Here is a 14,667-nt window from a genome sequence, read left to right as displayed (position 1 = left end):
GGAGTAAAAACAATCTTACACGGAGTTCACATAATCAATCCTGCAGACATTATCCTCTTCGGAGCCTCTCTCTTGGGGTAGATATTGATAAGATTCGCATAAAAGCATCACTGAACTACAGAGGATGGAATAGGAGACTGACGACATCGACGCTCACAATAATTTTACTTTCTCGGGGTAAAGCAGGGAAGGCAAACGCAAATTCTAAAGATTTATCTTTTCATGTATTTCAAACAAAGATTAAGGAGAAGAATGGAAAATTGAAAACAGAGACAAATAAATGGGTGGCATTTTAAATAAGTACTTTGTGTCTGTATTTACTCGAGAAAAAATTTAATATATGCCTGAGTGCTTCAAGAATGTAAAGAAGAGTTTAGTGAGCCCTTGTGTAGCACATTCAACAAATCATTACTTCGAGCAGAATACTGGAGTCGTGGAGGGTTGCAAATGTAGACCACTTGCGTTCGATTCGCTTAATGTCTATTGCAGGAAAAATTTTTGAATCGGTAATCGCAAGTAATAATAATAATCTTGAGAAACAAAACGAATACTGAACACAAAACATGGTTTACTAAGGTTCCCTCGTGGTCACAACATTTTCTAACAAAAAAAAAATCCAGAATATTTCGACCAATTGATAGTTGGAAATATTGTGACATTCTATATCTTTAACAAAGCCTTTGCACCCTCCAGATATAAATATACAGTGCATTACCGGTCCCTATTATTAAAATCTACAGGAACTTCTTCTCCCCGGCCCACAAAACGGGACAGATTGTCCCAGAAAAAATATTATTGATAGAAATGTGACCCCTTACCGACGAAGATTAAACTAATAATATATTATTAAGAGTAAGAAAACTGCCAACTTGCTTATGAAAAACTCTCGCTTATGCTTAGGAAATAAACCCCCCTTTGAAAAAGGTGATTGTCATCTAAGCCTTCTCAGGCCCACTTCTTGAGGTTATCTTGAGATGATTTCGGGGCTTTTTAGTGTCCCCGCGGCCCGGTCCTCGACCAGGCCTCCACCCCCAGGAAGCAGCCCGTGACAGCTGACAAACACCCAGGTACCTATTTTACTGCTAGGTAACAGGGGCATAGGGTGAAAGAAACTCTGCCCATTGTTTCTCGCCGGCGCCTGGGATCGAACCCAGGACCACAGGATCACAAATCCAGCGTGCAGTCCGCTCGGCCGACCGGCTCCCCTTGGGGACTGTCAAGTTCCAAAGAACTCGATATACAGACAAGATAACAACATCCCTTTGCAGGTGCATAATATTACACATACAAACATCAAAGAATATATAGTTTACACATAAGTAGATAAAAAACAAAAACAAAATTTACATTGTCTAGAAAGACGAAGAGTTTGCTGTCACAAAATTGAAATACATAAAGTGATCAAAGCGTAAAACGAAAGGGATATAAATAAGGTTTTATATATATCAATACAAAACAGGAATCGAAACAATGAATATAACCTAGAGAAGTTTAGATTAAGGAAAACTTTGGATAAATACTGATATGGACGACCGCTATCTGAATCTTGGTGGTATCGATGATCAAGTTCAAGCTCAACTAAGTTTATTGAGGTAATGAAATACACCTCAAAAGGATAGAATAGCTTAGGCTATGTTGATGATCAGTATTCAGATATCACTGATGAATGCTATGAATGCTAAATTCTCTAGCAGCGTCGGTTATGTTGCTTAATGCTTAATAAGTAATGGCTTGTATCCCTATAATATAAAAAAGTATCTGTAGCTCCCTTCAAAATCCGAATAGCGATAGGAATTTTTTTTTCCATTATCTAAAAACCATCAGTTTTCGAGTTTTCCAATTGGGAGTGGAGAAGAAAAGAGAAAAAGAGAAAATATGCATATTTCCTGAATGCCTGGACATGAACGGTCGTCCACAACTACCACGTGAACAAATACATAAAAGCAACTTCAGGCACGGAGAGATTTTTTTTTTTTTGAGTTTCTAAATATAAGTGAGTCTCCCTGCGACTCAAAACAGAGAACTGGATATTGAGCTGTAGATCTATGCAACCACATATCTGATTTTTGTTTTGTTTTGTTTTATTAGCTACGGATAAGCGAGTCGTTTCTTGAGCCTGAGCCGGTCGGCCGAGCGGACAGCACGCTGGACTTGTGATCCTGTGGTCCTGGGTTCGATCCCAGGCGCCGGCGAGAAACAATGGGCAGAGTTTCTTTCACTCTATGCCCCTGTTACCTAGCAGTAAATAGGTACCTAGGTGTTAGTCAGCTGTCACGGGCTGCTTCCTGGGGGTGGAGGCCTGGTCGAGGACCGGGCCGCGGGGACACTAAAAAGCCCCGAAATCATCTCAAGATAACCTCAAGATAACACTCCCATCCTCCTCCTCCTAATCCTCTTCCTACTAATCCTAATCCTCATCCTCCTCCTTCCTCGTCTGGTTCCGTAGCTGGTATGGTAGCTGAGGAATCTGTCTCACTACTTGGAGTGCCTGTCCCACTACCTGGAGTGCCTGTCTCACTACCTGGAGTGCCCTGTCTCACTACCTGGAGTGCCTGTCTCACTACCAGGAGTGCCTGTCTCACTACCTGGAGTGCCTATCTCACTACCTGGAGTGCCTATCTCACTACCTGGAGTGCCTGTCTCACTCCCTGGAGTGCCTGTCTCACTCCCTGGAGTGCCCTGTCTCACTACCTGGAGTGCCTGTCTCACTACCTAGAGTGCCTGTCTCACTACCTGGAGTGTCTGTCTCACTACCTGCAGTGCCCTTTCCCACTACCTGGAGTGCCCTGTCTCACTACCTGGAGTGCCCTGTCTCACTACCTGGAGTGCCTGTCTCACTACCTAGAGTGCCTGTCTCACTACCTGGAGTGTCTGTCTCACTACCTGCAGTGCCCTGTCCCACTACCTGGAGTGCCTGTCCCACTCCCTGGAGTGCCTGTCTCACTCCCTGGAGTGTCTGTCTCACTACCTGGAGTGCCCTGTCTCACTACCTGGAGTGCCCTGTCTCACTACCTGGAGTGCCCTGTCTCACTACCTGGAGTACCTGCCTCACCACCTAGAGTGCCTGTCCCACTACCTGGAGTGCCTGTCTCGTTGGACCTAGTTTTGATCTCTCGTATCAACGGGTGGACCATCCTCTTTAACCGTGGGCCGTCCCCTTTAACTGATGGAGGGGGAGGGGTGGGGTTGTGAGGGGAGAGGGTAAGGGGAGAGGTAGAAGCCGCGTCCCTTGCTCAGAAACTTCCCCCTCGTTCTGTTAGCGAGGCAGGTATGTACACACCCCTCTCTCACCTGAGTATCTTTCTCCCTCTTCTTTTGGACTTCTCGGTGATACTCTGTTCTTCTGGGCTGATCTGGGATGTAAATGTAAGGTTTCTACAGCATTTTCGTGAAGATGCTTGTACAATATTTTCCAATCAGCCAGAGTGCCGAGGGGAAATATTGTTTCTCTCGTCTGCGTTGTTGGGTTTGGTAAGGCAGACGTCTCCTGGTTTGGTTTGGTAAGGCAGACGTCTCCTGGTTTAGTTTGGTAAGGCAGACGTCTCCTGGTTTAGTTTGGTAAGGCAGACGTCTCCTGGTTTAGTTTGGTAAGGCAGACGTCTCCTGGTTTGGTTTGGTAAGGCAGACGTCTCCTGGTTTAGTTTGGTAAGGCAGACGTCTCCTGGTTTGGTTTAGTAAGGCAGACGTCTCCTGGTTTAGTTTAGTAAGGCAGACGTCTCCTGGTTTAGTTTAGTAAGGCAGACGTCTCCTGGTTTAGTTTAGTAAGGCAGACGTCTCCTGGTTTAGTTTAGTAAGGCAGACATCTCCTGGTTTAGTTTGGTAAGGCAGACGTCTCCAGGTTTAGTTTAGTAAGGCAGACGTCTCCAGGTTTAGTTTGGTAAGGCAGACGTCTCCTGGTTTAGTTTAGTAAGGCAGACGTCTCCTGGTTTAGTTTGGTAAGGCAGACGTCTCCTGGTTTAGTTTAGTAAGGCAGACGTCTCCTGGTTTAGTTCAGTAAGGCAGACGTCTCCTGGTTTCTCCTCGTCTGCTTCATCACATAATGAAACGGTCAGAGTTTAAGTACCGGGACGGAATGCCCTATATGACTTATGAAGCAGATGTGAGGTATTTGAGTGCGTTCGTGTTCTGATCTTCGAGCGCGTCCGGGTTCACAGCTGTCTTTGGACTAGACGTGTAGAGTGTCCAACTATCACAAGTGAAGTATGTAATCTATGGACGACACACAACAGACGTAGGTCGGGAAATTATAGTATTAGCAATTTGAATCGATTTTCACGAGCTGGCAAGAGTATACTCATTAGCCGAGACGTACATAGGTAGAACCGTGACGTACATAATTAGAACCTAGACGTACATAGGTAGAACCCAAGATGTACATAGGTAGAACCAAGATGTACATAGGTAGAACCTAGACGTACATAGGTAGAACCCAGACGTGCGTAGGTAGAACCAAGGCGTACATAGGTAGAACCAAGACGTACATGGGTAGAACCAAGACGTACATAGGTAGAACCGAGACGTACATTGATAGAACCAAGACGTACATTGGTAGAACCAAGACGTACATAGGTAGAACCGAGACGTACATAGGTAGAACCAAGACGTACATAGGTAGAACCGAGACGTACATAGGTAGAACCGAGACGTACATAGGTAGAACCAAGACGTACATAGGTAGAACCAAGACGTACAAAGGTAGAATCAAGACGTACATAGGTAGAACCGAGACGTACATAGGTAGAACCGAGACACACGGGAAGGAAGGGAACTATTAGAGAAAAGTGCCAAGCCATTCCGACTATATAGCTCTCTTAAGGGGTCAAGATAAGGATTTTTAACGGAACGGGAGGGGGGGGGGAAGGAATGGCACCCAACCACTTGTGGACGATCGGGGATTGAACGCCGACCTGCATGAAGCGAGACCGTCGCTCTATCGCCCAGCCCAAGTGGTTGGACAAGAAGACGAATATGGAATGTACTGTAAAGTACATAATTGCACTAACAACCCCATAGATTTTATCATATTATGCAAATTAGGTATTTAGCGTTACTATAAGGACATGTGCATAGGAACCAAAGTTAGAAAGTGAGGCTTCGAAAGATATGGACTGATTGTATATCTTGTATTGTGAACACTATATACTGATGACTGTGTATTATGAACACTATACTGGTGACTGTGTATTATGAACACTATACTGGTGACTGTGTATTATGAACACTATACTGGTGACTGTGTATTATGAACACTATACTGATGAATGTGTATTATGAACACTATACTGGTGACTGTGTATTATAAACATTATACTGGTGACTGTGTATTATGAACACTATACTGATGAATGTGTATTATGAACATTATACTGGTGACTGTGTATTATGAACACTATACGGAGGAACTATGATTTCACCCCAGGTATAATCAGCCCCTCCCACGATGGGATATGTATGTCGTAATGTATGTTTGTTGCGTATGATGGTATTTATAACAACATCAATAAAAAACTCATGTATATATGTATATATATATATATATATATATATATATATATATATATATATATATATATATATATATATATATATATATATATATATATATAATATAATATAATATATATATATATATAATATAATATAATATATATATATATATATATATATATAATTTATATATATAATATATATATATATATATATATATATATATATATATATATATATATATATATATATATATATATATATATATATATATATATATATAATATAACATTTTTCCTGACCTAATAACTATATGAGATTCACAATGTCGATTGCATTGAATTCTTCTACCAGCTGGTGGTGGTGGTGTGTCAAACCGGTTACAAAAGTTTTGCAAGCAAGAAAAATACAAAATAAAACATTTTACCTAGTATTGTATGTTGGATTATACAATTTCCATTCTAGGGATTATACCGTAAATCTGTCGTGGATATTGAAACCTGCATCTTTCCCATTACTTGGGACGATGTTTGAAGAGACATCTCTCTATTATCTCGAATGATGCGAGTGGTATATTCCAATCTACTCGGGATTTTGATGGAGATAACTTTTTTGCATATGGGATGATGGTAGAGGTACTTACCTCTCACCGAGAATTTAGTGGAGGTTTTTGCATTTCATGTTATGCTCACAGACATTTTACCTTCATCAGGGATGCTGGTAGAGGATTCTTCCCTTAACCTGGAATGCTTTCCTTACCTTGTATGATGGTAGGGTCATATTCCCGTCACCTGGGATGATAATAGAGGCTTCTCTCTCCAACTAAGTGCTTTTGGGTATATTTTTCCTCGCCTGGGATAGTAGTGGAGACACGTTTTTCATCACCTAAGCTTTGGACTAAAGGGCATCTTTCCTATACGTGGGAATGTTGATACAGTCACCTTTCTCCAGTCTTTAGATACTGTTGCAGGCAATATTTTCCTCTCGCCAGTAAACAATGTAGGTACCCTTCCCTTTAAGTTAGAAACCAGATGAGTAAGATATTTCTCTAACCTGGTTTACCTTGGGCAACGCATACTGTTCTCCACATATATACAATATCTTTCAGCCTTTGTGTTTTCCTTAGTCTGTGGCACCTTGGACTCAGGTGAATCTTTCTGATGAAAAGCAAATCCCTAAACCCACAGGTGAAACCCCTCCTCTGCAGTAATGTGAACCCTCATACTCTAAGGTGAACTACTCTAATATAGTGTAAACTCCAATACTCTCAGACGAAACCCTCTACTTTAAGGTGAATTCAACTTCAGTAATGGGAACCACTCTTTCTCAAGCGTACCATTTTACCCTCAGGTGAACCATTCTTTTATCAGGTGAACCCATTTATTCTCAACTGCGATCCTCTACTGTCGTATGAACACTTCTATCGTCAGGAAAACCAATTTATTGTAATATACCCCCCATACCCTCAGGCGAATCCCTCCACTCTCAGATGAGTCCAACTTCTCTCGGGAGAGTTCCCCCCCCCTCACTCAAGGGGGGGGGGATTGTTCTTATGCAATCAAATGAAACCCTCAGAACTCAGGCGAACTCTTAATCACACACATAAACCTGTCTAATCACGGGTGAAGGACACTGACCTCAAGTGGATCCCTGAAGTTTCTGGTGAATGACATTCCTAAGTGAACTCCTTCTACTCTTAGATGAATTGATCTCCCCTTAAGTGGACATGCTTTTTATCCTCAGGTTGACCCCCTTTTATTCTCAGGTGGACACCCCTTTTATCCTTAAAGGAACCCCTTCTAATTTTAGATTAGCTATTATAACATTAAGGGAATCTATCTATTATCAGGTAAACGACTCTAATGTGACTCCCTCTTCCATCAGATGAACCCTATTCACCTAGGTGAACCGCTCTTATCTAAACTTTTTTCTTCAGGTGAACCCCTTTACTTCTCAGGAAAACCCCTCACTGTCTCAAGAAAAACATTCACTCCTCAGGGGATTCCTCACTCCTCACCCCTTAGAGGAACCCCCCCTCACCGCTCAAGAGAACCTCTCGGGGTCTCAGCAGAGTCCTTCACCCCTCAGAAGAACATTTTTTTTCAGTTATGTGACTATGTATTCACTATGTATTCTGCCCAGCCTTCTCTGTCTTTTATTTTCGTTATGTTGTAAACCTCCAGGAGGTTGGTCAGGGATGATTTCCCTTCCATAGAGCTGTGTTGATGTTTGCCTATAAACCTAATTCTTTCTAGGTGTGCAGCTAGTCTAGAACTTATTATTCTTTCAAGTACTTTGCAAATGGATGTTTATGAGTGACACTGGTCTGTAGTTAAGTGTCTATTCTCTATCTCCTGTCTTAAAGATTGGCACCACATTTGCCTTCTTCCAGCAACTGGGCTGCAGCAGCACTTAATCATTCTCTGTCATTTTCCGTCATATAGCTATGCAGGGGTGTTGGTTATTTATCTGCTTTGGAAGCAATATATAACGTTCATAGTTTCTTTCTGCCAATCTTATATTTATGTATTCATTCTTGGCCCTATTGCATCTATTCCGGTTTTCTTCTATCCTTGGCACTCTGTATTTCTCCCAATCTCTCTAAATTTTTGCTTTCGTTTCCTGGTCTATTGAACCTCGGGTTATTATATTCCCTCTTGCTTGCCGACCATTTTCAATCGACTTGAGAATGATCCTGGACGGACCGAAACGTCGTCGTCCCTTCACCTTCTAGTGTGTGGTCTGGTCAACTTCCTTCTTGCTTGTTTCTATAAATGTTGGTATGACTCTCACTAATGCCTCTGCCCCTCAGTCTGACTAAGTCCATCATTTCCTGAACCGTCTTCCCTCTAAGTTCCTCCTTCCATTGCACACTTCCCAGATACTCTCTTACTTACATATAGTCTCCCTTTTCATAGTCTACTCTCCCTTCCCAGACTCCTTGTCATAGGTGCACTGTGTAACGTTCGATCATGTAGTCAAATACCAGTACACAATGGTCACATATTCCTAGTGGTATTTCACGCTCCAAGTTCTCAGTATCTTTCTCATTCTGGGCGAAGATCAGGTTCAGGAGGCTTGGTGTATCTCCTCGCCTTTCACTTGTGTCCTCCTTTACTTGCTGTGTTAAGAAGTTTATTTCTACAACTTCCACTAATTTTGCTCCCCACGTGTAGGTGTCAGTTTCTAGGTGTGTGTACTCACCTAATTGTGCTTGCGGGGCTTGAGCTCTGGCTCTTTGGTCCCGCCTCTCATCCGTCAATCAACAGGTGTACAGGTTCCTGAGCCTATTGGGCTCTATCATATCTACACTTGAAACTGTGTATGGAGTCAGCCTCCACCACATCACTTCACTTCGTGTGTGTGTGTGTGTGCGTGTGTGTGTGTGTGTGTGTGTGTGTGTGTGTGTGTGTGTGTGTGTGTGTGTGTGTGTGTGTGTGTGTGTGTGTGTGTGTGTGTGTGTGAGCTGGTAGGTTAAAAGTATCCGCATAGCGCAGGAGAGAGACCGGTTCATCCAGCAACCAGAATGACCGGAACAGAATCTCTTCCACTGCAGCAACACGACATTTAATTGAATTCCTCTCTCTCCGGGAGACGTATTTTTTTTTTTTTTTGCCTACATTGTTTAGGAAGAAAAAAAAACAGTGTGAGAACCTTTGTTGACGCTATCAGTTCTTTTTAGTTAAGAAATTGCCTCGCGCGGTTGGGCCGTGTTTGTGTGCTTACCTGGTTGTATCCAGGGAGCGAGCTCTAGCTCAGGAGCTCCGCCTCATAGCTATATTGCACCTGGTGAATGTCAGTTCTTTGTCGTACTTGCGAATAAATGTGAATAAATGTTTTTTTCATCACTTCTGCCTCAAGCTCATTTGCCTTGATTACCACTCTGGCTGCATACAAGTGGTTTCTTACATCTCTGGCTCATCTTGCTTCCAGCTTCCATCTATTTACTTGTCTCTCACTTTGAGAAGAAAGCCTCTGTCAACTTTGTTAACTTACCTCTGTATCTTATATGCTGTGATCATGTCGCCGTTGGCATATTGGGTAACTAGCGCCAAAACATTGTTGCTTGCTGAACTAAATGAAGTATGGGGTTCAGTTCCTGAACCCCATTATGTGCCTTTGTAACCCTTTCCACCACCGCCCACGGGATGGGTATGGAGGAGAATGATAAATGACTCAACTATTAGGCCAATTAAGACCATCTTGAAGGCCGATAATGACTATTGAACGATGTTTAATTTTGTTACAAGCCTGCAACGCTAAGACTGTCTAAACGTCACTGAAGCGAATTACATATTAGTCCAAGTTAGAGCAGCGAGATGCGGGTAAATAGAATGCACAAGAATCCCTCGACCAGGCACAGCATCTTAAACAAAGAAAGATTTTTCATCACTGTGGCAGAGGGAAGCCGAGTGGTGGAGCTCGGCCGGGATAATGAAGCCTGTTGCTGGCTATTGTACAGCTCTCCGAGCACTACTCTAATCTTGTTCTTAATCAACGGAGTTGCTGTGGGAACATTGGAAACCGATAGGATAATAATTACATTTTTTTCTGGAGTGAATGCGGTCAGCATCAGAATTTATAGAGTGTTAATAAGATTTGGTAAATAGAGGAACAATGGTATAATTGTAGTGGACATTGGGGGTTTCAATGAAAGATTTGATGTCACGTTAACAACAGTTCATTTATACTACATACGTAAGATGAAGGTTTTGTTAATAGACACTATTAGACAAAAAGGAAAATATGGGATCTCGCTGGACACGAGTGTTTGGAAATAAAATTACTAATGTACCAGCCACATCAACATGTAAATTTGTATTTCAGCATCTGTTAAATCTGCTAAAGGATGCATATATATATATATATATATATATATATATATATATATATATATATATATATATATATATATATATATATATATATATATATATATATATATATATATATATATATATAATACAAGTATAGACATCAAAACACAAGTAAATGTGTATTTTTTCACAGAACAATATCCTTGAGAAGTCCTCGTGTTACTGCACATGGCAGAATTGTGAGACTTACAAGTAAGCTGATCACAGGGTTCACTAATTTTGCACTCAGTCTAATTAGTAACAGCATTCATTGACTGAACCGAAACGCTGTCACTTGCATTTCATTTCTTATGTGTTGGTCAGGTTATATGTGGACTAATTATCCAACCAACCAGTACTTACGCTTCTTTTTCCCATGTTACTCTCATACATCACCCAAATGGACGCGAGAAAAACAACAACAGGATATAATTGAATGGTAAGCATACGGCAACAAGTTCTGTGGTGGCAGTGCAGCATTGCTGGAGGTGTGGAACGTGTTGCATCCCCCCCCCCCCCCCCCCGGATATTTGGCAAGTGGTGAATGTAGTGAACAACTGTCCTGTTACATGTATTGCACTGGCCTGGTTAGAGTGGGCGGTTCAGCTATGGACTGGACGAATTCGTTGCGTCACTGAAGCGCCCGCGGGACATCTTTGCTAGCGACTGTGCCCAGGAAAGCCGGTCGGCCGAGCGGACAGCATGCTGGACTTGTGATCCTGGGTTCGATCCCAGGCGCCGGCGAGAAACAATGGGTAGAGTTTCTTTCACCTTATGCCCCTGTTACCTAACAGTAAAATAGGTACCTGGGTGTTAGTCAGCTGTCACGGGCTGTTTCCTGGGGGTGGAGGCCTGGTCGAGGACCGGGCCGCGGGGACACTAAAAAAAAATAAGCCCCGAAATCATCTCAAGGTAACCTCAAGATGGTACTGGCTCTCGATTTGAGCCACAGGTCCCTCGGTGAGTCAACAAATCACAGTCTACCACGCCCAGTAAGAATGTTTGGTTCTCATTTGCTGTTTACGGATCACACACAACCCCGTCTTTATGGTCAGGTGTGGAGTGTGAAGCTCTGGCTTCCCTCAAACACACTGCCTACAGGCTTCCTTGGATTCCCCTATACTGCTGTGTGTATACAATCTTGTGTGTATATAGAATGATGTGTTTTTATGTATTTGTGTGCCTTACCCGTAGGTATGGTCAAAAGAAAATATTGATCTTTTTCTTATTTTTATCATTTATGAATTCATGCAGTGTATTGCACTGTCTTCTTTTTCCAAGACCTTAATTTGCGTTTACAGTCATCATCTCGGGCGTTATCCAGCCACCAGCAACATCTGGAGCGTCCCGGGCAAGAGGATTGTTTTAAGAGGGGCAGAAGCAGAGATAAATTACATTAAGGGTGAACACTCTGACTTGGTGAGGGAAGCAAGGAGGGAGGAGAGAGAGAGAGAGAGAGAGAGAGAGAGAGAGAGAGAGAGAGAGAGAGAGAGAGAGAGAGAGAGAGAGAGAGAGAGAGAGAGAGAGAGAGAGAGAGAGGCAGGGAGAGGCGGGGAGGGAGGGAGGGATGAAATGAGGAAGGGATGGTGAGATTCACCAAGGGATGGAAGGAGGAAGACATGGGTTCTTGTCACCTAGTTATACTTGCGAAGCAGGAGAGGGCGGGTGGGCTGCTGCTCTTGGGCCCCGCCTCTCAAGTCGAGCCTTAATCGACCGGTATATATATATGTCTCTAGAGCTATGTAATATTACATTTAAAGCAGTGTATGGAGTTTACGCATTCCATATGCTCGCTATTCTGAAATATAGAAAAACGTTTATAATGTCTCTTGACTCATTTCGGAGAGTAAGGCTAGAGTTCTGGGAGTGAAAATTTTGATTGAGAATTTCTCCTTATAACAATTGTCGAGTAATTTTGCTACATTTAACTTAACATAGCATGTTTATAGCGAAGGGATGAACCAGGTCATTGAAATTTATTAACATCCTAGCGAGGCCAGGTTTGAAGTTCATGGATATGTTGATAACTTGTAAGGTCTACTATTCATACTGTGTTACAAGTTACCAGATAGACTTATATTAAATGAAGTTCTGTCTCTGTAAATATTATAAAAAACAAAATCCTGTGTCTGTTGGTAATGATAGCCAAGTCAGTTAATGAACTTTTTCTCTCCTACAACTACACAGTATACGGAGGGAACTGGAAAGACCACATTTATGACTGGATGTGTATCTCGTCCGCGGAGCGTGAGAATTAGGATTAGTAACCCACAGTCTTGACACGACAGCTTGTTATCAGGAAGCACATTTTTGCAGACCAGCAAGACCCAGTGAGTATACCTCACTGGTCCGCATACTGTATACCTCACCTCACTGGTATACAGTATCCGGACCTTCCAGTGAGGTATACAGTATCCGGACCTTCCAGTGAGGTATACAGTATCCGGACCTTCCAGTGAGGTATACAGTATCCGGACCTTCCAGTGAGGTATACAGTATCCGGACCTTCCAGTGAGGTATACAGTATCCGGACCTTCCAGTGAGGTATACAGTATCCGGACCTTCCAGTGAGGTATACAGTATCCGGACCTTCCAGTGAGGTATACAGTATCCGGACCTTCCAGTATTTCGGAATCCTGAATCTTGAGTTCACGTTTAGTTCTTATGGGGTAGAGAGCCATTGTATCCGCTAGGAGATAAATTATTATTGATTTGTAGCGGAGACGGGCCGGTATAAGTGTCGGATTCACCAGTTAGTGGAGATGATTTCGGAGCTTAGCGTCCCCGCGGCCCGGTCCTTGTCCAGGCCTCCTTTTTGTTACACACCCCCAGGAAGCAGCCCGTAGCAGCTGTCTAACACCCACGCTCCTATATACTGCTAGGTGAACAGGCGCATCATGGTGAAAGAAATTTTGCCCATTTATTTCCGCCTCCACCGGGGATCGAACCCGGAACCTTAGGACTACGAATCCCAAGCGCTGTTCACTCAGCTGTCAGGCCCCCAACTGTGGACTAACAGACTACCACACACAGACTGACAGACTACCAAACACAGACTGACAGACTACCACACACAGACTACCTCAAACACAGACTGACAAACTACCACACACAGACTGACAGACTACCACACACAGACTGACAGACTACCACACACAGACTGACAGACTACCACACACAGGCTGACAGACTACCACACACAGACTGACAGACTACCACACACAGACTGACAGACTACCACACACAGGCTGACAGACTACCACACACAGACTGACAGACTACCACACACAGACTGACAGACTACCACACACAGACTGAGAGACTACCACACACACAGACTGACAGACTACCACACACACAGACTGACAGACTACCACACACACAGACTGACAGACTACCACACACACAGACTGAGAGACTACCACACACACAGACTGACAGACTACCACACACAGACTACCACACACAGGCTGACAGACTACCACACACAGACTGACAGACTACCACACACAGGCTGACAGACTACCACACACAGACTGACAGACTACCACACACAGGCTGACAGACTACCACACACAGACTGACAGACTACCACACACAGACTGACAGACTACCACACACACAGACTGACAGACTACCACACACACAGACTGACAGACTACCACACACACAGACTGACAGACTACCACACACACAGACTGACAGACTACCAAACACACAGACTGACAGACTACCACACACACAGACTGACAGACTACCACACACACAGACTGACAGACTACCACACACACAGACTGACAGACTACCACACACACAGACTGACAGACTACCACACACACAGACTGAGAGACTACCACACACACAGACTGACAGACTACCACACACACAGACTGACAGACTACCAAACACACAGACTGACAGACTACCACACACACAGACTGAAAGACTACCAAACACACAGACTGACATGACTACCACACACACAGACTGACAGACTACCACACACACAGACTGACAGACTACCTCACACACAGACTGACAGACTACCACACACACAGACTGACAGACTACCCACACACAGACTGACAGACTACCACACACAGACTGACAGACTACCACACACACAGACTGACAGACTACCACACACACAGACTGACAGACTACCACACACACAGACTGACAGACTACCACACACACAGACTGACAGACTACCACACACAATCTTGCAAGAACACTCGCTTCTGGCGTAAATTTAATGCAATTTTACGTTAATTTTTCTTTACTGCGTGAAACTCGGTAGTTAAAATACATTTTAATAATAATA

The 14,667-nt window shown here is 43.2% G+C and overlaps 2 protein-coding genes across 5 annotated transcripts in view; both read right to left on the bottom strand.

Moving 5' to 3' along the window:
* LOC123754384 (uncharacterized) overlaps positions 1 to 14,667 on the bottom strand; it is a 106,827-nt gene that overhangs the window by 17,016 nt on the left and 75,144 nt on the right. The window lies entirely within an intron of this gene.
* On the bottom strand, positions 4,409 to 4,735 carry LOC138366058 (uncharacterized). Its single transcript, XM_069326785.1, has one exon. The coding sequence runs from the start codon at positions 4,733 to 4,735 to the stop codon at positions 4,409 to 4,411; it is 327 nt and encodes a 108-aa protein (XP_069182886.1).

The sequence above is a fragment of the Procambarus clarkii genome, chromosome 18 (genome assembly GCF_040958095.1).
Source record: "Procambarus clarkii isolate CNS0578487 chromosome 18, FALCON_Pclarkii_2.0, whole genome shotgun sequence".
Taxonomy (NCBI): Eukaryota; Metazoa; Arthropoda; class Malacostraca; order Decapoda; family Cambaridae; genus Procambarus; species Procambarus clarkii.
This window is presented reverse-complemented; position numbering and strand designations above follow the sequence as displayed.

What these genes read in the sequence shown, in the direction of transcription:
- LOC138366058 (XM_069326785.1), bottom strand. Translation starts at nt 4,735, where the DNA reads ATGTACGTCTCGGTTCTACCTATGTACGTCTTGATTCTACCTTTGTAC.